This window comes from Eleutherodactylus coqui, chromosome 2 (genome assembly GCF_035609145.1).
Source record: "Eleutherodactylus coqui strain aEleCoq1 chromosome 2, aEleCoq1.hap1, whole genome shotgun sequence".
In the NCBI taxonomy this organism is placed as follows: domain Eukaryota; kingdom Metazoa; phylum Chordata; class Amphibia; order Anura; family Eleutherodactylidae; genus Eleutherodactylus; species Eleutherodactylus coqui.
In genome coordinates this window covers 159,386,129-159,411,269 of record NC_089838.1, presented here as the reverse complement: position 1 = coordinate 159,411,269, position 25,141 = coordinate 159,386,129, and the positions used below count along the sequence as shown (strand labels likewise).

At 41.8% G+C, this 25,141-nt stretch overlaps 1 protein-coding gene across 1 annotated transcript; it reads left to right on the top strand.

Moving 5' to 3' along the window:
• The first annotated feature begins 20,615 nt into the window (after nt 1–20,615).
• FEZF1 (FEZ family zinc finger 1) lies at nt 20,616–23,981 on the top strand. Its single transcript, XM_066589887.1, has 4 exons — nt 20,616–21,395; nt 21,483–21,617; nt 23,357–23,489; nt 23,674–23,981. Exons 1-4 carry the CDS (start codon nt 20,616–20,618, stop codon nt 23,979–23,981), a joined length of 1,356 nt encoding a protein of 451 aa, XP_066445984.1.
• The last annotated feature ends 1,160 nt before the right edge of the window (nt 23,982–25,141 follow it).

Genomic DNA, 25,141 nt, shown 5'->3' with positions numbered 1-25,141 from the left:
AAGTGGTTCTCTGCTCTGCACAATACCTACTTGTTAAAGCCCATTTAGACACAACGATTATCGCTCAAAAGATGTCTTTTGAGCGATAATTGTTGTGTCATTTACATCACAAGATGATCGCTCAGACATTGAGCGATCACCTTGTGCTTCGGAGGATGCAGGGGGCCGCTTGTTCTCCACATCCAGCTGTTCCCGCTGGGAGTGCCCGGCTGTCATACAGCCAAGCTCTCCCAGCAGAGGATGCAGAAGACAAGCGGGCTGTCCCCACTTGTCTTCTGCATCCAGCTGTTCCCCGCTCGGAGTGCCCGGCTGTTATACAGCCGAGCGCTCTGAGCGGAGGATGCAGAAGGCAAGCGGGGTGGCTCTGCTTTTCTTCTGCATCCAGCTGTTTTGTGCATGGAGCGCCTGGCTGGGTATGGAGAACAGAGCTGGACAGCTGTGTTCTTCATACCCTGCCTGTCATCAGGGAGCAGGATACAGCTTAAAGGGGTTGTCTCGCGAAATCAAGTGGGGTTATACACTTCTGTATGGCCATATTAATGCACTTTGTAATGTACATCGTGCATTAATTATGAGCCATACAGAAGTTATTCACTTACCTGCTCCGTTGCTAGCGTCCCCATCGCCATGGTGCCGTCTAACTTCGGTGTCTTCTTGCTTTTTTAGACGCGCTTGCACAGATGGGTCTTCTCCCTTCGGCTCGGCTCTGCAGCATCTGCGTTTTGGCTCCGCCCCCTTGTACGCGTCATCGCGTAGCTCCGCCCCCGTCACATGCCGATTCCAGCCAATCAGGAGGCTGGAACCGGCACACGTCATGGGGCGGAGCTACGCGATGACGCGTACAAGGGGGTGGAGCCAAAACGCAGATGCTGCAGAGCCGAGCCAAAGGGAGAAGACCCATCTGTGCAAGCGCGTCTAAAAAAGCAAGAAGACACCGAAATTAGACGGAACCATGGCGACGGGGACGCTAGCAACGGAGCAGGTAAGTGAATAACTTCTGTATGGCTCATAATTAATGCACGATGTACATTACAAAGTGCATTAATATGGCCATACAGAAGTGTATAACCCCACTTGATTTCGCGGGACAACCCCTTTAAACAATAGTATCAGCTGTATCCCACTGTGAATCCCTGATAAGGCTCATCATCAACTTTCAGCATGCTGAAAGACAACGATGGGCGACGGCATAACGCAAACTGCATGATGTAAGTCCAGTTACGCACAACAATTATCGCTCAAAAGATGGCTTTGAGAGATTTTTGAGCGATAATCATTGTGTCTAAATTGGCCTTTAAACAGGTCCTCTGACAATAAGCTGGTCACAAAGTGTTCCCCTGCTGGGGCTCCTGATATATCCTATAGGAAAACCTGACAATAAGTGTTCAATTTCCTTACAGTGCCATCACAGGAAACATTGAGCATTACACCATTTTCATTCAAACCAATGGGTTTAATGCAGGACAAAGTCTACCAGATAGAGACTGTAACTATTTTTCACAAAGATGGGGTATTCTTTTCAGGATTCTCATCTATTCACAATCTCCTAAGAGCCCTCTCCACTGTGTATGTATTTATTTTTAGGTTATATTAGTACTTCTAGCGCCTTATTACTCTTCTTTATCTCCTATAACATATGTAAAGCCACCCGAATGGATATTAATTTTGATAAATAATGATATACGATATAAGTGACACAATAAGTGACAAATTATACTTTATGTAAAACCACCCCTTTTTAACCCTGGTCAGTGTCTCTTGGGGATAAAGGTAACCACCTTGAAGTGATTTTCCAGGCAGTGCTAGCTATCATTGTCATGTTATTACTGTGGACGGAGCCAAAGCTACTGCTCTGACCCCTATGTGGTGGCTGATGCTCGGAATTGCAGGTGCAGCTTTCTTTGAAATCAATGAGAGCTGCGCTTGTAATTTTCCGACCTCAACTGACAGTCAGCGCTGCCTGGAAAAACCCTCTAAGTGTATGTCACATGATGCTAGCAGGTCCTTCAGCACTTTGTTTAGCAGGTCCTTCTACCCAGAAAACAAATGGGCAGGCTGACTAGGGGTGGAAAGGCGAGTACAGATCACCTGCACTATAAAAAAAAATAGCATACAGAGTACAGAAATCAAAATGACATGTTGGCCCTCTCAGATGGCTACTTCACAAGTCACATTCCAACTAATACAGGACATGCGTTTTGGGCAGCACAACTCTCAAGCAGATTTCACAGAGGCAGACGCGATATCGGGCCGTCAAACTCGGCCCGATATCACACTCGGGAAAATGAAATTTGCCCACGGATGCAAGGTGTTTTTATGTCAAAATCGCCTCACATCACTTTAGGGACTCGAGCCACGCTGGAGTATTGGCAAGTGTTTCCTATTGTTTAAAAACAATGGGCGAGGTGTTCCGTGGGGTAAAAAAAAATCGCTCATGTATATGACCCCATTCAAAAGAATGGGGTTCATATTTGTACGAGATTTGTGTGTGACACAACGCACAAATCTCGCACAATTTTCTCGGCCCTGTGAAGGCGGTCTTACAAGTAGGATGTGTGGGTGCACTCTCTTCTAGGGCTGACCACTACCCATCCAAAATAGTCCACAAGAGGCAGATAGTAGAACAGCACACCAGTAGATTGCTTGAAATGTTATAGCCACAATTTAATACTGCTTGTATACAAGATTTTTTGTGCAACGTTTCAGATTTAGACATCATTCATCAGGTATGTGTAGGTTTAACGAATGGAGGAAAAAGAGCTGGCCAAGTTCAACTATGAAAGAAATGGAATTTGGAATGGAAGCTTCGATATGTTTCATGGAAACCCATCAACCTCCACAATCACAGTGTGCAATGCTGATGGGTTAAACACATGCCACAATTGCTATTGATTCCTGCACATGAGGGGTTAAACAGCAAGGAAGAGGTTTATCCACTCCCAACCATTAGCACAGGACATTGGCTGTCAGTTCTGTCTCTTCCTAGCATAGAATTACCGTTCTGGTCTTAGACTACGCTTCCATGTTTTTACAGCAGCCTAGCCTAAGGTGCCTTAGTGACCACCGTAAAACCATGTATGTCTGGATATTAAGAGGTTAAGATACATTTGAAAATTAGAAAAACAGCAATTCCACAATATTCTTTTTACATTGTTCACTAATATCACTATGTGTTATGAATAAAATGTTAAGTTCATTATAGAGAACCAGGTATTTTATATGCTGGTAGCAATATTATCCCTGTGGGCAAACAATGCACCTAATATATGAAGAGGCGCCTTCACATATTGGGTGCATGTCAGTTGCTATGTGCACTTACACAGAAATCTACATTGGGTGGGATCTGGCCTAGCTTTCTGGTATAATTTCTTCAAGTTTCTGGCAGGAATTATACAAAAATTTGTTGCTTATCTCCCAACAAGCCACACCCCTTTTGGGATAGCATGTCATGCTGGTCAAAAAATTTGTGCAAGCTGGGCCTATGCCAAATCTTGCTATTTTGTTACGCCAAAGCAAAAAGGCTTTATAAATTCCCCGCTGTTTATTTTTCCCTGTTAGTTTTGCATTATGAGTGTATTTTGAATCGAAGAAACGTATGTTTTTCCTTATAAACCGTGAACACTATATTATAATGGGATGACAGAAGGAGCCTCCTAAATGCTGCAATCGGTAGTTGTGGTGCAACACTCCCATTGATTTTAATGGGGCCTCACAGACCTGCACTCAATATTGGCATTTTCTAATGCCGCTATTTATTTGTGCTGCCACCTCTATTTTGCCATGTTTTCACACTTTTTGACGCACCTCATCACTTCTCACAATGATGGGGTGCGTTAGAAACCGCTGTAGGGCGCAGTAACTTCGTCCAAAAACGGGGGTAAAATCGCAGCGTTTTGCAGGCGCTGTGTGTGAGAAAGTGGCCTAAGTTGTACTGTAAAGTTTTCACAAGCGTTGCCAGCTAGTTTTGACAGACTCTTAGGCTGCATTCACACATAGTGGAAACGATTAACATGAATAGGATTTAAGCAAATCCTGCTGGTTTACACGGGCAGATGATCACTCAAACGACAGTTTGAGCGACAGTTTTGAGAGATCATATTGCATAAAAATTATGTATGCAAATGAAGCCTTCTCTGATGCAGCTAATAGCCCAATTGATCCTTTGTTCTCCATGGGGAAACAATGCTATCAGCACATCCCATGGAGAACTGCTGATAAAAGTGAGTGATTTTTATGTTGGACTGAATTTAACGATCAGTCAGCAGTGCCCGAAAAGCAGACGATGGGCGCACATTTACACGCACACATTATTGCTAAAACGATCGCCAATTAGCGATTTTTTAGCGATAATCTTTTGGTGTAAATGGGCCTTTACATGTAGAGGAGAAAAAAACATGGATCCGCTGCAAAAATTTCTGATTACAAAATTACAGCATTTCTGCAAAGTGTGAACGTATCCTTCAGCAGAAAAACTGTCAATTTTTAGTTACCGTACACCACAGAATCCATGATAAGAAAAATTCCTTTCTGACTCCAGACACAGAGGTCCATTACAGTGTATGGGGGGGCATATTATGTATCTGTGCAGCACTGGTCCATAAGAACGCTGTGTTCGTGAGGATTATGTGAATATTATAATATAAAGTGTAATTGGTGGGGATATTATTGCAGATCACATCATCGTATCTGTCATAAGAGAGCACTGCTCCGTGTTTTACCATACAATGCAGTTGCTCTTTACAATGCACTAGAATTGAGTATTTTGTGTCCAGGAAAAGTGAACATCTGTATTAATTGAACTGATAACATCTAGCGTTTTGGAGACCAAGTACCTTTTTTTTTCTTTCCTCGTTTCTTTTTTTTTAAAGTAATTCACACATTCTCAACTATAAAACCTATAGCCAGACATTACTCCACAGGGATTTTTACAATAATTGAGCCTTTTTCCCAGGCTCAGTGATTCCCTACCTGACATTTCTAATTAGAGGCGACTTCTACTTAGAACGACTATTATTGGAGAAAGGACAAACCATATGCTATGTTTGACCTTGACTTATTTTCGCTAACATTTTAATTTTTCAAAATAATTATTAAAAGCTTAGAGATTAAAAAGAAGTAAACTGCTGTGACAAAAAAATAGCAAAAGAATAAAATAGAAAGCGGCGTCTGGTAATAAATTAGGCTGCACAAAAAAATGAAAAGCAAAGAAGTAGCAAAGATGGTGAGTACATTGCAGTAACACACAGATGATAATTATCATTGGATGCAAAGGTGAATTTATACATTGGCTCATTTAAGATATAACAACCTGGTAGTGTTGGGGTGCTTTCACACATGATAGAAACATCTAACATGCAGATTTTGCTGCAGATTTGTAAAATAATTACTGCGGATTCTGCCCTGTGCAAATCCCCAGAAATTCTGCAGCAAAATCTGTCTTCTATTCATGCAGATTTTTCCGTCACATGAAAGCACCATTAGGGCTCAGTCACACGGGCGGATCCGGGCGCCGATGTGCCCATGTTACTGCACAAAGAAGACGGCTGCACTGCAGGTGGGGTTGGCTCTCCGCACAGCCGGAAGAAAGAACACATGACCGGCAATGGAGCCGGTCATGTGTTCTATCTTTTGGCGGTGCGGAGAGTCATCCGCACCTTCAGTGCGGCCGTCTTATCCTGCAGTAACACAGTCACATCGGCGCCCGGATGCGCCCATGTGACTGAGCCCTTAGAGGGAGCAAAAAACTTAAAAGCAGGTACATAAGTCAGTATTACATGGTACAGAATTTGGAGTTTGCATATGGTGATCTGTTTGGTGTTATGACACTTCAAATGGGAAATGATACAATGCCTCTGCAGCACCCAATATTGGAAGGTAGTTGCCTTATATGTCCAACCTTCTAACAAGCTTTGTAACAAGACTGAGAATATACGCTAATATCAGAGTCTTATCCAGACGAAAAACGATAACCATGCACAGCCAGCTGCTTGGGGGGTTTTGCCCCTTGTCGGTGTACAGTTGGTTTCTGGCTGGCTGGGTGAAAGGTCTATGATGTAGGTCGGGAGGGGTACAGTTTCTTCTTGTGAGGACTACCAGGGTGATGTGAGGAAACTTACAAATCATACAATGCTACACTGGGAAATTCGGTGTGCAAATGGAAAATGATACAATGCCTTTCCAGCATCACCTATTCAAAGGCAACTACTCTATAGGTCAATATTCAACCTTTTAACAGGCATTGTATCATATCGGCATACGGATAAGCAAAGATAAAAATGAAAAAGAAATACAATATATAGAGTACGGGAAATACGCAAACCAGAAACTAAAGGCCCTTTAACACGCAAAGATAATCTTTTAAACAACTGAAAAAAAAGATTGAAAGATTTAGCTATCTATTTGCATGAAGTGTTAATGGCCATTAACACTTTATCATCTTCATGTGCATATAAAAGGGCCTGCAGGAGTTTTTTTTGCAGAGCCCAGCATGTGTTTAATCACACGCCCAGCTCTACAAACAGCTGCATTGTTCTCCTTGTGGCTGTCGGCAGATTACATTGTTCTCTCCCGGCTAGTATAAACATGCTTTGGAGAGAACAGCCTGCAGTCTATTGAGACAGAAATGTGTTTGCTTTATCTCTCAGTGGCTGAATGATGGATTTTGTTAACCTTAAAATCATTATTCAAATGAAAAGTTCATGATGCTCGCGTTTACGTATAACGATTATAACTCATTTTCGGCCGTTAGAACAAATTTTGAGGGATAATCGTTGCGTGAAAAAGGGCCTTCAGAACTGCTTCAGTAGCAGTGATATTGCTGAGCCGTAGGATTTCTATGAGCAAATAAACAATAGTGAAGACTCATTACATTAGAAAAAAAATTCTATTTTTCTGCCATATTTGCATTGAAAAAAAAGTTGTATACTAACCCAAAGGACAATGTTATATCTGTGCTAAAAGGTGCACGTTTGTGTGTTAGTTTACTTAAATTGTGTTTATCTATATTTGTGACTTAGATAGCAGACCACATTTTATCAGCAGTCAAGGCAAAAATCCAGTTGATTCCAAAGGGTTCACTTACTTTTTCTGGCAACTGTAGTTTGAGGCCGGCTTCACACTGGCGAGAAAATCGCATGATTATGAAACCAATTATTTTTCAATGCTTTCATTCTTATTTGCGATGTTTTCACTCCTGCGATGCTGCGTGGAAAAAAAACCCGCAGCATGTCCTTTCTTTTTGCGATATTGCCCATTGTATTCAATGGGTCCAGCGGCAGCAGCACCAGCTCAATTGAAAACAATGGAAGAAATCATGATCTCCTGCCTCGGTGGTGACCGCTTTGGCAGGGGATTCCTTCAGCCCCGTAGGGATGCGAGGCTGTCACATCCAGGGGTTTCCACATGTTTTCAATGAGGCTGGCGGCGGCGCCGGCCCCATTAAAAACAATGGGAGGACATCACAATTCCTTGCTGCAGCTGTGACAGCGGCGCCAGGGATTCCTTCAGCCCCGCAGTGAAAACGCCTAGCATCCACGGGTTTTCAGAAGGATCGCAAGGGCGATATTGGGCCATGAATCATGGCCCCATAACTCTCTCGCCAGTGTGATGTTAGCCTGACAGTTACACTATTATGAATGCACAGTTTGTCAGATACAGATAATAACACACAATTTGGTGGTTACAGTCTCTGATGGACTTTTCCAGCTTGATGGTTACAGTCTCTGTTAAATTCACGGACAACTCTCAACACTTCATAACGCAAGGTTATCTTGGGCCTTCAACAGTTTTTAGTCTCTGGTCACACACACATGGCATGGATGACAGAGCTTTACTTGCACACATTTCCAGAATGCTCTGGAAGTCATCTGCAATCACTTGCAGGTTACACAAGGCGTTCTCTAGTCATTCGACACACTCTAGCTAGCAGCCCAGCACATGATCAGGGTGCAAAGATGATCCAGAACCACTTGGCATGAAACACAGGGTCACTACTTTTATCAGTGATGAATGTTACCAGGGTCCAATTCTCTTATTCTGATGTCTTCTGGTCACTATAACTGTCAGTCTTATGCACTAGCACGTGACAAGATTCTTCACTTGAAATAAGGAAAAAAACACTAAGTTATAAAAGAATCCTGTGCTTATGGGACAGCCATAAAGTGATATTCCAAGGTATTAGGTGGCTATCCCCAAGAGATAGCTGACACTTACTTCGGAGGAGAGGGATATGGTGACCACAGAAACCCCCTCCTAGTGTAGATACTTCAGATAAATGGGTCGTATTATTGCAGTACTCCAACTAGCCAGTAGGTATAGAGAAGAATTTCCTTTATTGTTTAACAAACATGGGCAACGCGTTTTGGTGCATGAAAAATGAGCTACAGAATACAACAGGTAAAAAAAAATATTTAAATGTACTTTGAATCTATACATGTATGGCTCGAGAAAGGTGCTTGCATGCCCTGAAACGCGTTGCCCATGTTTGTCAAACAATAAAGAAAAAACTCTTCTCTATACCTACTGGCTGGTTGGACTACTGCAATAATACGAACCCATTTATCTGAAGTACCTACACTAGGAGGGGACTTCTGTGGTCACCCTACTCCCCTCCTACGAAGTAAGTGTCAGCTATCTCTTGGGGATAGCCACCTAATACCTTGGAACATCGTTTTATGGCTGCCCTATGAGCGCTGGATTCTCTTATAACTAAGTATTTTTTCCTTATTTCATGTACCGGAGAGTTATCCTCCTTGTGAGGGCCCCTGTAATCTGTGCAGCTCTCCTCTGATACAGCAGATGCCACCAGCATAGGAACCAGCAGACTGCGGCTCATCCATAGAACCACAGGTGAGACACCTGGAGAACCTATTGGGTCCAGCTGCCCACACCAGGTGAGCCTTAAAAACCACCTACTTTCTGAGGCGCTCTCCTGTAACTTAAGATTCTTCACTTGGCACATTTGCTCCACTGTTACACACACTACTCTCAGGCCACGAACACACACCAATAAACACCACAGCATTGTCCAGTTGGCCTCACCGATGCAACAACAGTAGTAATACACAGCAAGATAAGTGCAGTTCGGTTGTCAAGCTCATAAGGTGTGCTGGCCAATGTAAGACTCAATAATGCAAAAGCACCGCCATCCATTGTAATCCTGCCTGGGATGATAATGAGATGACTGCTGAAAAATAATTTCTGCAGAACAGGAAGTGTCAGAATATTACCAGGCTCAGTGGCCAGAGTGAAATCTCTAACTTTAAGGTTTTTGTTTTTTTTTCAAATATGGACAATTTCAAGTGATCACAAAAAAATCCTAAAAAATATGTTTAACATGAAAAAGCTTGATTTAAAGTATAAGCAATGTTCTAATTATACATTTCCATTAAAATAATATAATATCCTTACAATTTGCTATTTAAAAACAAAGGATTTCATATCTAATAGGTTGCATGTAGTTGTCTTTAAACTTGTATCATCATCCTTTTAATAATACTAATTTGTATAAATTCACAGATATTCAGCTCATTAACTAATAGTTATTAGAACCGACAATTCACAACAGAAAGGTTAAGGGTTTGTTCACACATGGCATATTTGTGGCAGTAATTAATGCTGCAGTAATTTGCTCCATACATCTGAATGCGGTTGTTTAAACAGTATATGTGCGTGTGCTTTTTACAAATCCCATTCAGCTATGTGGGACTAATTTTTAGTTGCTCTAAATTTCTGCAACACATCTGCAGTGTGTGAACATATAGTTAGATTGCTGACTTAGGCCTCGGTCACACGGGCGATTTTCCGTGCGATCTGCGCATGCGATCTGCGATCTTAGAGAACCATTGCTTTGGAATGGTATCGGACACATGAGCGCTTTTTATGCGCTCGTCCGATAAATTATAGAACAGAAATCGCAGATCGCAGCGATCTGCGATTCCTGTTCTCTTCTCTATATGCGCTCAATGGGGCCGGCAGCAGCAGCGCCGACCCCATTGAGAACATATAGTAGACAAATCATTCTCCTCTGCCACAGCTGTAACAGCTGTTTGCCCATTGAATTCAATGGAGCCGGCAATACAGCCAGCTTCATTGAAAGCAATGGGCTGCCGGCGATCGCACGATGAATGAGAGCTGCCCCTGATTGGTCCCTGCGCTGAGCCAATCAGAGGCAGCACTCACTCACCCATTCATGAATTCATGAATGGGTGGGAGTGAGAGCTGCCTCTGATTGGTGAGGCTCTGACCAATCAGAGGCAGCTCATTCAGCAGGCGGGGATTTTAAATCCCCGGATGCTGAATACTACACAGAGCAGTTCAGGAGGACTGCCAGCCGGCCGCGGCTGAACTCCATCTGCCGGGACAAGGTGAGTATATATATTTTTTTTTGTTTTTACACTTTTCTGGATGAATTACCGGGAAGGGCTTATATTTTTAAGCCCTTCCCGAAAATTCATCGTGAGATCGCCCGCAGCCCATTGCTTTCAATGGAGCCGGTTGTATTGCCGGCTCCATTGAATTCAAAGCGCTGGACAGCTCCGGCCCGTTTCTAATGAAACGCGGCTAGGAGCAGTTTTTTCGGGCGATTTTTCGGCCCCGGTCACGCGATTTGCGGATGCGCATCCGTCATGCGATCCGCAAATCGCGGGGAAAAACGCCCGTGTGACTAAGGCCTTAAAAAGAAAAATATCTGATATAGTATTGTTAATCTCGTAGCCACTAAAGAAGTGACTTTAAAACTTTTATAACATTACATTTTTTTAAAAACTTAAAATTATGGATATGGTTCTATAGAACAGTTAGTCTAACTGGAATTGTAGGGCTAACTTTTGATTCCTAGTTTTCCGTCCTCAGCAACCTATGCCATTTGTAATATGCCTATTAAGTATAAAGTAGGGGCATTAAAAACGGCAGATTGCTTTATCAGCACACTCCCTTCATGAGATGTGGTTATATAATAGCAGGGCAAGGTCTGATCATGTGGTGAAGCAGTGGAGCCCATGGACTTCTATAGACAATGTATTCAGGGTCTTGAGTTTATGAGGCCATAATGCAAGAATAAAACAGATTACAAATGTTTGTTAACGCATACTCACAGTTTCAGATGACCTTTCAGAATAAGCACCTATATGTCAGTACATGAGGAATAATCTATATTTGGCTATTATTTGACTTGTGAATGACCTTCCTCATAAGTTTTCCCCTCTGCAAGCTGTATCTCTAATTTTCCGTTTTCCCTGAGCTAGTGAAAGGAGACTAGCTGCTATGATGTCTTCAATACACTGCACAAAGAGAAAACAACAGATTCTACTTCCTATCTCTATAGGACATACACAAAATAACAGCATGATGGAGGACAATATACTGCAGTGCTAAGCAGTGTTGATGTGATTTGAAAATCTTCGTGACTGTAAATCTCTTACTAGTAGCTTCAGCAACATCTCTCCGTGATTCTCTCTGCTTCTTTCTCCCTCTGCAGCAGCTTCCTCCCCCTGTCTCCTGTCCATAGACTTCTATTTGCAGTACAAGATAAATCCTGCCTGACTTTCTCTGTTCCATATTTGTGACTTTGTTACTAGAGATGGACTTCACATGACAAAAGACAGTGACCAACAGGTTAGTAGGAAGGGAGACCTGTTGGTGGGCAGCACTTTATAGTGATTTTTTAGTATAAAAATATCATTTTAGCTAAATAAAATGCTAAATATGATTTTCACTTTTGCTAGTTATAACTTTGACTATCATATTAACGCAAGTTGTCTCAATGTAAAGTGACCATTTAAGTAATGACAGTGAAGTATCAAAAGAAGTGAATGGGTTAACTTCCACAGGGGATAATGGAGAAAAATATATGTAAAACAGTATACTAGGTACTTTAACAAAAGCAATACATAAAGGCAAGCTAGCATTGCACCAAAAAGAATACAGGACATCTCCTGTAACACAACACTTTATAGTGCATCTCGAGAACTATATAATAGTTTAAAACCGCAAATAAATGTACCAGGGAAGGGGTTTTTCAAAAGCCCCCCTCCTCCACAATATATGAACATCTAGTCTTGCTGTCAATTTATAAATTGTCAGATGAGATACCCGAAGCATTTTAAGGTCCTCTTTAATTGGAAGCTCACTATCGGCAATGGTATAGCTACTAGTGTAGCAGGCTCAGCAGATAGGGAGGTCAGTCCACAAATAAGAGCTGTTTTCACAGCACGATGATCCAGGAAGGACATTTATAGGAATGTTAGCCTGCTCAATATTCAGGCTGTGTGAAAGTGCTGCCGATCACCCAATGAACGAGCAAATGTTAATTCGGTGGGTGATCACATCTTTCACGTGGCACCAAATATTATCATTGTGAGCAGTATGGTGGACAAATGAGTGCATGAGCAAGCATTCATCCTCAAGCTATCTGAATCAGGTAAATGAGCACTGATCTCATTGTTTGGCGCTCATCATCTGGAACAAATGGCATTGCATTGCACTGGCTTTTTGGCCAATCACAGTAGTTGTTGCTCTATTTAAACTCCAGCCTTGGACTTCCTGTGCTGATTATTCTGGCTGGTTCAGTTCATTGGGCTAACTATTATATGGATCTTCAATCCCTATGTACTGAACTCTGCTTATATCCAACTACAGCTGCCTCTCCTATTGGATTCCAAGTTTAGATATAGAGAATCATTCCTCTCTTTTATCATAATAAATGGACAGAATTATCAATGTTGTTGCTAGGTCTCGTGCTATTGAGAATTTCTCACTTAATTTGTCAGAGATGGTCTGTTTCTAGCCTAGGTAGCAATTACTTAAGATAGTGAGTGGTATACATTAATCTTTTGTGCCATGCGTTCGTTGCACCAGGCAAATAATTGGTGCAGGCTTGCAGAGACATCGTGTTCGATTGTTTTTGTATTTGTACACCAAGCTCTGTTTGAGCTGACTTTGCAGCAAATCACTCTGGCATTGCTTTGACATAAATATAGTCTCTTGATGCGCCATCTTGATATAAGCATGGCAAAGTGTGTTTACTCTGAGAGACTGATGTGAATAGAACCAAGAGATCATTTGTTTATTTAAACGGCATGGCATTAAAGTGTTGCATATGGGAGATAGTGATAGGTTTAGGTAGAATTAGTTCTTTGTTGGCCTCTACCCTATCAGGCCCCATCCTTTCTTTTCTCCTTAGATAAACAGACAAAAACTGCCCACCAATTTTATTTAAACCCACCACCAATAAAGCTTAGTGCAGTGATTTCAGACCTCTTTTTCCCCACCTGTGTATATTCCAACCCTCCCGACCGCAGCAATGTTGGCACACTTCTCAAACACGTTTCCTGCAACATTGCTCTACATGTGCTGAGTGCCTGTGGAGAAAATCACAGATATCAGCAGATTTCCTCCATTACAAGTTCATGCTCAGAACTTACAACTTTGCCCTTCACTAGGGCACAATCCTATTTCACCATTCTCAGCTTGACTCTTTGATACTTTTCACTCCATCCTTAAGTGCAGCCACCTATGACAGACCTCAGTGTTGAAGGCCTGGCCGCTTAGATTTAAATAGAAAACTGACACCACCCGACAGGAAATAACCTCCCAATCCTCAAGTAGCTTTGATCCCTTTTCCTCCTGCCCCTCTTCTAGTGCGTTCTAAGCATTTGATCCAATAACAGAAGTCTTCAGGCTTCTTACTTCTTCTCACCCTACTACCTGCATTAGTGAACCTATCCCCTCATACCTCGACCAGTCTCTTCCTAGCTACAAGTAGTCACCTCACTACAATATTTAACTTCTCTCTTTTTTCTGGTATCTTTCCCTCCTATTATAAACTTGTAGTTGTATCTCCAAAACTTAAAAAAAAGTGTCTTGGCCCGTCCTGTGCTGCCAACTACCAAGCCATCTCTAATCTCCTGTTTATCTTCAAACTCCTGGAACTCTTGGTCTACTCTCTCCCAATCAGCTATCTTTGAGAACTCTCTTCTCAACCTTTTACAATCTGTTTTTTTGCACTCTACATGCTACAGAAATTGCCCTTACTGAAGTGTCAAATGATATCCTGACAGCTAAATCGAACAGAACTACTCTTTACTTATTCTTCCTGATCTCTCTGCAGCATTTGCCACTGTAGATCGCCAACTCTTTTTCAGTATGCTTGACTCTATTAGCCTTAAGGACACTGCTTTCTCCAGGTTTTCTTCCTACCTCTCTGAATGCTTGTTCAGTCTATCATTTGTTGGCTTTGCTTCTCCACCCCTTCCTCTTGCTGTTGTTGTTTCTCAAGATTTGGTCCTAGGTTCTCTCCACTTTTCTATCTACACAGCCCCTACTGAACAAGCTACTGATTTGGCTTTCAGTATCATCCCTACACTGATGACACCTAATTGCATATCCCTTCACTACTACAAAACACTAGTGATTGTTGGATCAGTGTCTCTAACATCATGTCCCCTCTCCATCTGATTCTTTCAGAAACTGAACTCCTTGTGTTTTTACCATATATTCACCAACTTCAACCTGATATTTCCATTTCAGTAAGTAGTGCTTCCATAACTCCTAGGCAGCATGCCTGAAATCTTGGAGTAATATTTAATTCACTCCCTATATTCAATGACTTGTACCTCCTAAACTTCTACAGAATCCACATTTTTCTTATTGTGGATACATTAACAACTCTTATTGTTGCCCAGACCTATTCTCGTCTTGACTAATGTAACTTGCTAATAATCAGCTTTTCTCTCACTAAACTCTCCCCTCTCCTATTTATCCTGAATGCAGCAAGCAACCAGGCTCATCGGTTTCTCCAACCGCTACACCAATGTCTGCACTCTGCGACGGTCACTGCATCGGCTCACCATTCACTATAGAATGCAATTTAAACTCTGCTCTCATCCATAAAGGTCTCCACAGTGCTGCACCTCCCTATATCTTCTCTCTCATCTCTGTCTACCATCCTATCCATGCTCTCTATTCTGCTAATGACCTCAGACTAAATCCCTCCATAATCTCAACATCCCGCTCCTATCTCTAAGATTTTTACTGAGCTGCACCAGTTTTCTGGAATGTACTACCCCAGACAATCAGGTTAATCCCCAATATTCACAATTTTAAGTGTGCTCTAAAACAGCTTTCTTTAAGAAAGCCTTTCACATCAATTAATCTAACTTTTCTCCATTTAGTCCTTTTCGACATTCTCCTTCAGAACCCAATCCTCTCATTTTACTGTAATCCCCACACCTCTTACACACATTAAGCACTTTATATTTGTGCACACACAGATACTGGCTGGTGACTGGCTTATACAGCTTGATGTATACTACCCTATTTATATAAAAGATGGCTGGACCATTGTACAGAACAAGCACTTTTACCTGTTGTATTACCCCGTTTTCCTTGTGAACAGAGCACTTAAATGTACCCTCTGACTTGTGAAGTGCTGTGGAATACATTGGTGCTATAGAAATAAAGATGAATTGTTTATGTTCTTTTTTCCCCCCTTTGTTCAGTTTTATATTTCTGAAAAACTTTTTAACATATTTTTTACATCATTTTAGTCCAACTATGGGACTTGATTACTCATAAAATAATTTGCAGTACTTTGATATTACAGTATGTTATGCCTGTTATAACCCCGTTTTTAGGCCCCCTCAATGTCCATGGGAACTTGAGATCGTATCTCTGTGGTGTGACAGAAGAGTATCTGTAATATGTGATTGTTCCCAGCAAGAGAAACCACATAATCTGGTAGATATGATACCTTTTAATGGCTAACAAAAATACATGATGTTATAGCGAGCTTTCGAACCAACGCAGGGTTCTTCTTCAGGCTTATCCATCCATCTTTCTAACTACTTAGATGCTATGATTGCCATTGATTGCAATTTTTGAGAGATTGTGAGGACTGGAGTTGGTACGTTTTGCCAAGGAGCGAAACATGCTTTTTCTATTGTTATCTATGCTGACTTTAAAAGGTATCACAGGTCCGTGTTGAACAGAGCCTTAATAGTACAACCAGATGCATGGGACCTTACTGCACCTATGTGTATCTTTGATTTCAAATGGAAATATACTGAATGTTTTTGTGTGGGATTTGCTATGAATGCAACAAAAAAGTCATCATGCTATGCTAAATTGCATGCCATTGCATGTGTTTTATGGTGATTTCTGTAAAGTTTTAAATCAGTTTTCTTTAATAAATTGTTCTACTCTTCTAGGACTACGAACAGAGTAGTCCTTAAAGGGGTATTTCCAGCTTTACACAGGTGAATTTTAGCGCACAATACACAGAGAATAGAAACCATTGATTTCTATGGGTTCATGCACATTTCAGTATTATTCTTGCACATGTCAGTAAAGCAAAAAAAAGAAAAGAATATGCTCTATTTTTCTGTATATTTGTGCACCAAAGATCCCCATAGAAGTCAATGTGCATGCAATATGCCAGGAAATGCGTGAAACACTGCATAATTCTGCTGGAAAAAGAACACATCTGGAATTAATTAACCGATGCATTTGAAGCAGGCATACTCATTTGCTTGCAAACATTCTACAAAAAAGCAGCGCTGAGGCTTACACTCATGTGAATCTGGCTTAAATGTGTTATAAGTAAAAGTCCCAACTCTGGGAATGAAGGGTCGTGCATACAAATGCTATAAATAAACTATAAATGTCTATGATGGAAATAATCTTTTGGGTTGTGCTTACAAGTTGCAGAAATGCTGCAGTTTTTCCGTAGCGGAAACTCTACTGTCACTGTACTGTAACTCTGACCTGTGAATTTGCTGTGGAAATTCTGCAAGAAGACTGCAGCATTTCCGCAAGTGTGAATGCAACCGAAAGAGGATTTATTAAGATTGGCACCTCTTACACCAGTTTTAAAATAAAGTGAGTTCAAGAACAAGGCTTCAAACTTACTGAGAGTCTCAATAGATTTTGCATGTTTTGCACTGTTTTAGAGACAGACAATTTGTGCTGCAATTTATACAATTTGTACCACTTTCTGCTTTTAGGGCTCCTTCACATAGGCGTATTTGCACACGCAAAGTTTGTGTGGGCATTACATACAATATAGAACCCATTAATTTCAATGAACTCCTTCACCTGTCCATATTTTGTGCATGCATTTTGGTTGTGCCAAAAAACGCAGCATGCTCTACTTTGCATTTGTGCACCAACTGTCCCCATAGAAGTCAATGAGGGGTGCGCAAACATGTGTGCAATACGCAAGGAGATGTGTAATTCTGCTGGAAAAAGAACACATCTGGAACTCTGATGAGTTAGCCGTTTTAAGCAGCACATCTTTGTTTGCCACTCGCATGCCCTGTGGGTAGAAAAATTACAGTAAAATACACCGATACGCAAACAAAAAAACATTGTTCGTTCTGCAAAAGCGCAACGCTCAGGCACGCACAAATATATATACGCGTATATTAAGGAGCCCTTGGGGATGGTAAACCTGTTGGAAATATGCTGCCCATGCCCCTTCCCAAATAACCCTCACTAAATTTTATAGATGATGGGTAGAGAGAAAATTAAAATGTAAATATGGCATTCGGCATATGCATTGAATATGGTGTTCAAACCAGATCTGAACAGAGCAAAATAAGTAAAGGAGACAGATTTTATCAGCATCCTTTTATTCACAGCATTCAGTGAGAGCTGAGTGTACAATGCAGGCAGTAGAAGTTCTGTCTCCATTAGTCAAGTGAATGCTGTGAGGCTGGTAACCTGACCAAGATGCCGTTTCCTTGCTGCCAGAGCAAATTATGCTTACAGGAGTCCCATGCAGAGAGTTATTATTATACACGTTTACTTCTTAAATTCAGTTTTTAACAAGTCACGTGATAAGAAGGATTATTTATCGTGAATCTTGCCTAAAATGCTGCACATGACTGGAAGCTTGAGGAAATGGGAACTCAAAAAAAATGTATAAGCAGAGTATGCAACACATCCTCCTATACTGATGTGCTTGGCTTGTGTTTTATAACTGGTCAGTGGGCATACAACTGCATCATTTTGCAGTATACATGTTCCTATCTCACTATGAGTAATCATAAATTCAGCTTATCTAATCATGGTCAATAAATATTTTATTACATAGTAGATATCAGAGTAGCAGTTATTTACATTTGTGTTTTAGGTTCAGGGCATAATAATTTATATCAGATAAAGATCACCTGCAACAGATAAGGCAAAAGTTTGATTAGAAAATTATATTCCGGGCATGGGTAATAAAATCTGTAATCCGCCTAAACTCCGTGTTTAGTCATGAATGAGAAATAAAAGCAATGTCCAGCAGCTAAAAGGCACAAATTGTTTCAACATTAGTAAGCGCTTAGCACTTGTTAGAGACAGTATCACATCTCTATGGACTAATCTCTATGGGATGTTGCTATGAAGAGATCTCAATAGCACAATACGGTAGCACAAAGAGAGAAAAATGATAGATTAGATATACTAGATAGACAATCTACTCTCAATTATGCTGGAATACAATTTATATAGATAGCAGATACAATCTATATTTATAGAAATTATATTCTAGAATAGCGGACCTCAGATATAATATCTATCAGATATTCTAGAATATAAGATAGATAATCTTCATATCTATCTATCGAATAATACTGTGATATGCTGCAACTACTCTCAGGAATTATCAGTGTACTTGTAAAGCAAATGCAGTCATGGGATACTCTAAGTGCAGTATTGATATGACAAAATATTTTACTAATGGTAATGAATATAATAATAATTTGTCCCCGTGAAATTAAAAATGCTCAGAGTTCTCAATAATAAGTCCGGCCATGCAGCCAGAATATTACTGGAGAATGTAAAGAAGTATCGAAATTGCCACTTTACACCAAATTCTAGCCATTTGGTCTGGAGTCTTTCATTCCACCCGGTGTAGATATCCGGCTTGTGCTCTCCGTATATGACAGAGGTGTAGGATAACCTGACATTGTCCCCGTATGTTACATTCGTGCAGTATAAGTCCTGTCTACTATATAACACACAATTGCTGGCCACGATGATGACACATCACACCCTACAGTAAGAGAAAGTGACCCGGCGGCTGGGGCTGCTTCCTGACATCTGTTCGCGGCTGGCAAGCAGTGATCATGACATTATTGTGCCCTGTCTATGGCACGCTGCCCATGTATGGGCACAAATCTCATCATATCCAACAGGTTCTATAGACGTGGGGGCCACATAACGCCGCATTGTGAATCCGATACTTGGGAAGGCAGCAATTAAAGTATTAACTAAGACCCATCTGCTGCTCAGCTCCGCGCTCGGCCGCTCCTTTGTCTGCTGCTCGGAAAACTAGCAATACACAGCAAGTGGACGGCTGAAAAAAGACACCTCTCCCAGTAACATACTGCTGCTGCTCCATCCAAGACACATTCATTCTCCCCTGCCCTAGGTGCAGTTACAGAACCCCAAGAGCTGGCACTTTCCAAGCACACAGAAATTCCCAATCCCAGGGATTTACCGTGTAAATGTTGGCTTTGCTCTAGAAAAAAAAAAGAGATCTATTTTTCTAAACGTCCACAATTATAATTTACACTCACAGACCACCTTATAATGTGTTATAGATGAGAAGTTATAATATGATAGATAGAAATATTACATTATCTATCCACCCTATAATGTCTTACAGATAAGAAATTATAATATGATAAATATACATTTTAATCTATCTATCAATCATTTATTTTGGCAGCTGTAGTCAGATCCCTGAAGCCACTATACATGGCATATAGGAGCAGTCAGCTCTAGAATTAGTACAGGCACTCCAGCAAACCCTGATTTATTCCACCATTGGGTATGAAGTAGTGGGAAAGAATGCTCTCTGCTTCCACTATTCCACCTGACAACTTCAGTGTGTGCAGCCTATTCCCATCTTTACTGCTGACAGTGAGCTGGTAGAGAGGAAACTGGCTGATTGCTCTGTGTGAGGGGGGCAGCCCGGCGCTGTTAGCACCTGTGTGCATAGCAGGGCAAGGCCACTTGTCAGAGCCTCCAGACAGACACCAGGAGAACTATCCTCCAAGGAGGCTTGTTTGATAAATATAGAGCGACACCCTCTTCCTCATTTCTCCCCGGTGCTTTACTCCTGGATGATGTCATGTAAAAGCAAGAAAGAAGATTGATCTCCCATCAGCGCTGCCCTGAGTGCTGAGCAGATTGCGCATAAAGGAGACACCCCCCACCTCCCCCTCCTCCTCTGGGCGGGAGACTCTAATCTCCAATAAAAGTAGTCGCCTACCGCAAAAAAAGAAAGAGGAAAAAAGAAAAAGGAAAAAAACTTTTTTTTTTCTGTTGACTGTTGGAAACGAATTGAGCAATTATCTAGTTTACCTTCTCCTCTTGGAAGTTAACGATTGGCGAGCTCTTTACTGCGCTATTGACACAACACATCCCATTGAGCGGCCTGCTAGCAATAAGTAGTGATTGCTCCGGTGTCACTTCTGCTCCATGCCATGTGTCATGGATTGGCACTTGTCCACTAGGCTGCTCGTGGTGGGCTTCTACATCACCAAGATGATGATGATGACTGTCCCACTTCCTGCAAATCAATGACAAGGAGGGAAGAAGACGACTCTTGGAGCAGGTAAGACATGGACAATAGTCTCCAGCACAGAGGAACTAAAGCTTTTCCAGCCAGAGAACATCTGCCCAGCAGAGTCAACATGATCAGCAGCTCCAAGCCTCTAGCTTTCTCTATTGAGAGGATAATGTCAAGGACTCCAGAACCCAAATGTCTCCCGGTGCCAAGTATACTGCAGGCTTCTGTGCACAAGGGGGAGCAGAAACAAGCACTTCACCTCAACTCTTCATCCATCCCCTGCATGATCCCATTCGTACCAGTCACTTATGAACATTGCCCTAAACTAGGGATCACTGGTGCCGAGCTGAGGAAGAACCACCAGGAATCTGTGCCATCCTTCAGCTGCAATGACTTGTTAAACTGCGCGGTGGCTTTAAAAGGAGACTTTCCCCCTCTTCAGCAGTACAAACTTGTCCGACCTCGAGTGGTCAATCACTCTTCCTTCCATGCTATGGGCGCAGCTCTGTGCTACCTTAACAGAGGCGATGCCCCCTGCCACCCTGCTGCCAGTATAAACATCCACCCAGTGGCCTCCTATTTCCTGGGCTCCCCTCTGCATCAACCTCAGAAATCTTACTTGGCAGAAAGGAACAAACTAGTTGTGCCAGCCGCGGAGAAGTATCCTTCAGGGGTCACCTTTAAGGACCTGTCCCCTGCGCAGTTCCAGCACTACATGAAGGAGAGCGCCCAGTCGTTGTCCGACAAGATCGCCTATAAGTCATCGGGCAAATTTGGCAGCGCCTCTCCCAGTAACAAGCCCAAGGTGTTCACCTGCGAGGTCTGCGGCAAGGCAAGTAACCAATGCCCATTCTTTGGATCACAGCATTGTATTGTTTCCTGCATATTGATGAATGTCAATTTATATTCTCTTCTTAAGGTCTTTAACGCACATTACAACTTAACTCGACACATGCCAGTGCACACAGGGGCCAGACCATTCGTCTGCAAGATTTGTGGCAAAGGATTTCGCCAAGCTAGTACCCTGTGCCGACATAAGATCATCCACACACAGGTACAATTTATCATTCCAATTTATCATTCCATGAAAGAGAAATAGTTACAGTAGTGTGTAAAAATTCTAGGCATGTGTGGGAAAAAAAATCTTACAAAGTAAGAATGTTTTCAAAAGTAGAAATGTTATTAGTTTATTTTTGTCAATTAACAAAATGTAAAATGAATGAACAAAAGAGAAATCTAAATCATATTATTTTTGGTATGACCACCCTTTGCCTTCAAAACAGCAGCAATTCTTCCAGGTACACTTACACACAGTTTTTGTAGGAACTCGGCAGGGAGATTGTTCCAAACATCTGTGGATGCAGACTTGCTCAAATCCCTCTGTGTCTTCATGTAATCCGAAACAGACTCGATGATATTGAGCTTGAGTTCTGTGGGGGCCATAACATTACTTCCAGAACCCCCTGTTCTTCTTTAGGTTGAAGATAGTTGTTAATGACATTAGCTGTATTTCTGGGGTTGTTATCCTGGTGCAGAATCAATTTGGAGTCAAACCTTCTATTTTTGATTAAAAAATTCTTTCTTTGCTACATTTTTTCCACACCGGCATAAAACTTTTACGCAGTACTGTGCATTATAAGCTTCAGTGTAAAAAAAAACATGCTGTGCGTTTTTAGTCATTGGGTGGGTAGCACATGCGGGGGATCAGGCTTGCTCTCAAGATGATCAGACTTAGCTCATTACTACATTCACTGATATTATTATTATCAACACAACATCCTCCATCTACTCCGATGGAACAATGATCGTTTTCCTGAAGGACCTTTCACACGGCACAGAATTGTAGGCAGGACACAGCTCAGTTGTAGACTTTGTCAAATAGTGCTAATTGTTGTTGTTGTTTTAATTACGATATGTGTTCTGTGGAATTTCTTGGGGTTTATTCTGCGGATTTTATTCTGCAGAATTACATCTCCTATACGTTAGAAATCTGCAACAATTCCACAAGACGTCCTTACTGCCGCACAAAAACCTTTTTCACTGCAAAAATGTAATCTTGCGGTTTTGAAGTAAAGACGCACTGATTGCCATAGGTGCGGAATTCAAGCTCCATAGGGATAACATTGTGCCGCAGAAATGTCCGTGTATCCGTCCCGTGTGAAAGGTCCCAGAGGTGGCCATCACTGGTGGATCACATAGAGAATGACAGATCATCATTCAGACAGTACTAGATAATATCTAAGCGCTATTATGATACTAAATAACCATTGTAATGCTAGTGAATACATAAGAATGACAAGTAATTGATCTTATAGTAAATACTAATGATTAACCATATTATATTACGATTCCCTAAGTGGAAAACTGAATGATAGGAAATGAATCGTTACTGTAAAATGATATTTAATATGAAATTACCAGTCTGTGTATAGTTAAGGAAACCAAGTAAATCGGTATTGTTATAGCGCATGTGGTGAATATATAGTATGATAGGATGATTCTAATATTGAATAACAATTCGTTATGATTATATATATATATAATTTGCCGGACATATATAATTCTTATCCTAAAATGATATAATAAGGAAACTTTTGGGGGAAATAGAAATAGAGGTAAGGTATTCTGCTGAAAAGCGGCTAGTTCCATTGTTAAGATGTCACCCATATGGATATAAGACCAGGTTCATATGTGCCGGTTTTTTACAACATTTTTGTTACCTTGTAAACGTTTTTACGTAAACTATTATTTTCTTGTGTGATTAATGCCAATTCTGTGTTGACTGTCGCGCAGGAGAAGCCGCATAAATGTAACCAGTGTGGAAAGGCGTTCAACAGGAGCTCCACGCTGAACACGCACACCCGAATCCACGCGGGCTACAAGCCCTTCGTGTGCGAATTCTGCGGGAAGGGCTTTCATCAGAAAGGTACATCTCCGGGTGATAGTTATTTCTGCCATGTAATCGGGGTAGACAAGTAGGAGCTCCTCGGATGCTGATGGCTCTATTATGAGCAGTAATCAGGAATTAGTCTGGAGAGGAGAAAATGAGCAGGTTGTAAATTGGGGAATGATCACTTGAACTGAATGGTGCTCTTATTAAATGGTTGCAGGGAATTACAAGAATCACAAGCTCACTCACAGCGGGGAGAAACAGTTCAAGTGCAATATCTGTAACAAGGCTTTCCATCAGGTCTACAACCTGACCTTCCACATGCACACCCACAACGACAAGAAGCCCTTCACCTGCCCCACCTGCGGCAAGGGCTTCTGCAGGAACTTCGACTTGAAGAAACACGTGCGCAAACTGCATGACAGCAGCACTGGGGGGGCCGCAGCGGGGCAGGAGGAGCTGCTGCCACCATCCAGGGATCAGCCCCCCAGAAACCAGAGCCCAGACCTGCAGAAGGGCATCTATTGACAGTTACCGGTGCGGAGCCCAGCTTGGCGCTTACCAGCTGCTTGGTACCCCCTCTCACAGTGTGGGCAGGAGAGCTTGCCCTGGCTGAACGCTGTGGATGACGACAGGACCGACGAGGAGTCGTTTACGATATCGGGGTCGTTGTGACTTTGGTGCATGCACCTGTTATTACTATGATTTGAGTATTACCATAATTTGTTCTTGGACTCTTAGGTTGGTGTGTTCTGTATATGTGGCTGCCCCCACCGCATAAGAGGTGATGAGATGACTTGTGTATATCTGACCTATTTATTATTTGGATATGTATTATTCTATTTATTGTACATATACACAGAAGAGTCTATTCCGTTGTGTTTGTCCCAAATGTCGTGCAGGGCGCAGATCTTCACTGATGTATCACCATGATGAGTTTTATTCTTGCACGTGAAATAAATGGTTTCCTTGTGGTTCTGAATGCAGGAGCATTACCGCAGTGTCTGTATGAATCCCTTACAACACATGTAGGCTGAGTGCAGTGAATGCAGCAGGTCCAGGCGATTATGGAGGTGATAATCAGCAATCTGCTGCACTCAGCGCTGCTCCACACGCCGCAAGACGAGGGCTACTTGCCAAAACAGTGAAACGAGTGACATTAATTAAGGAGGGCAATTAGTACAGCATTATCAGAGGCTGCTGTTACGCTATTATCATGTGTGCTGCCAGAGTTGCCTTGTCAAGGAGCTGCTGGATGCTGCTTGCATTGGCCACAGGGAGCAGAATCTGGGAGTCAGGACCCTGGAAGCGCTCTGCCGATAGTCATATAGTGGTATGTCGCTGGAGACACCTGATACATTGATCGCTATCAATCTGATTGCATCAGGAGGAAAGTGTGTGTGTATATATATATAATAATAATCCAGGCTGTAATAAGTAGAGGCTAACAACTGCTGTATTAGACACCTATCTTGCAGATTTAGCGGTGCAGAAGATACTGGAGCGCGATGCTTTTTGCACACTAGCTCAGCTTGTTTTATCAACTACAAAGCTCTGTATATTAGATAAATGATGGAAAAAATTGCAGGTAAACATACTAGGTGATATAATATAAATCCACTGCAGCATCTGATTGACCTATTGGAGTGCAAGGAGGAAACTAATGGCAAACTCAGCCTGGATCTATC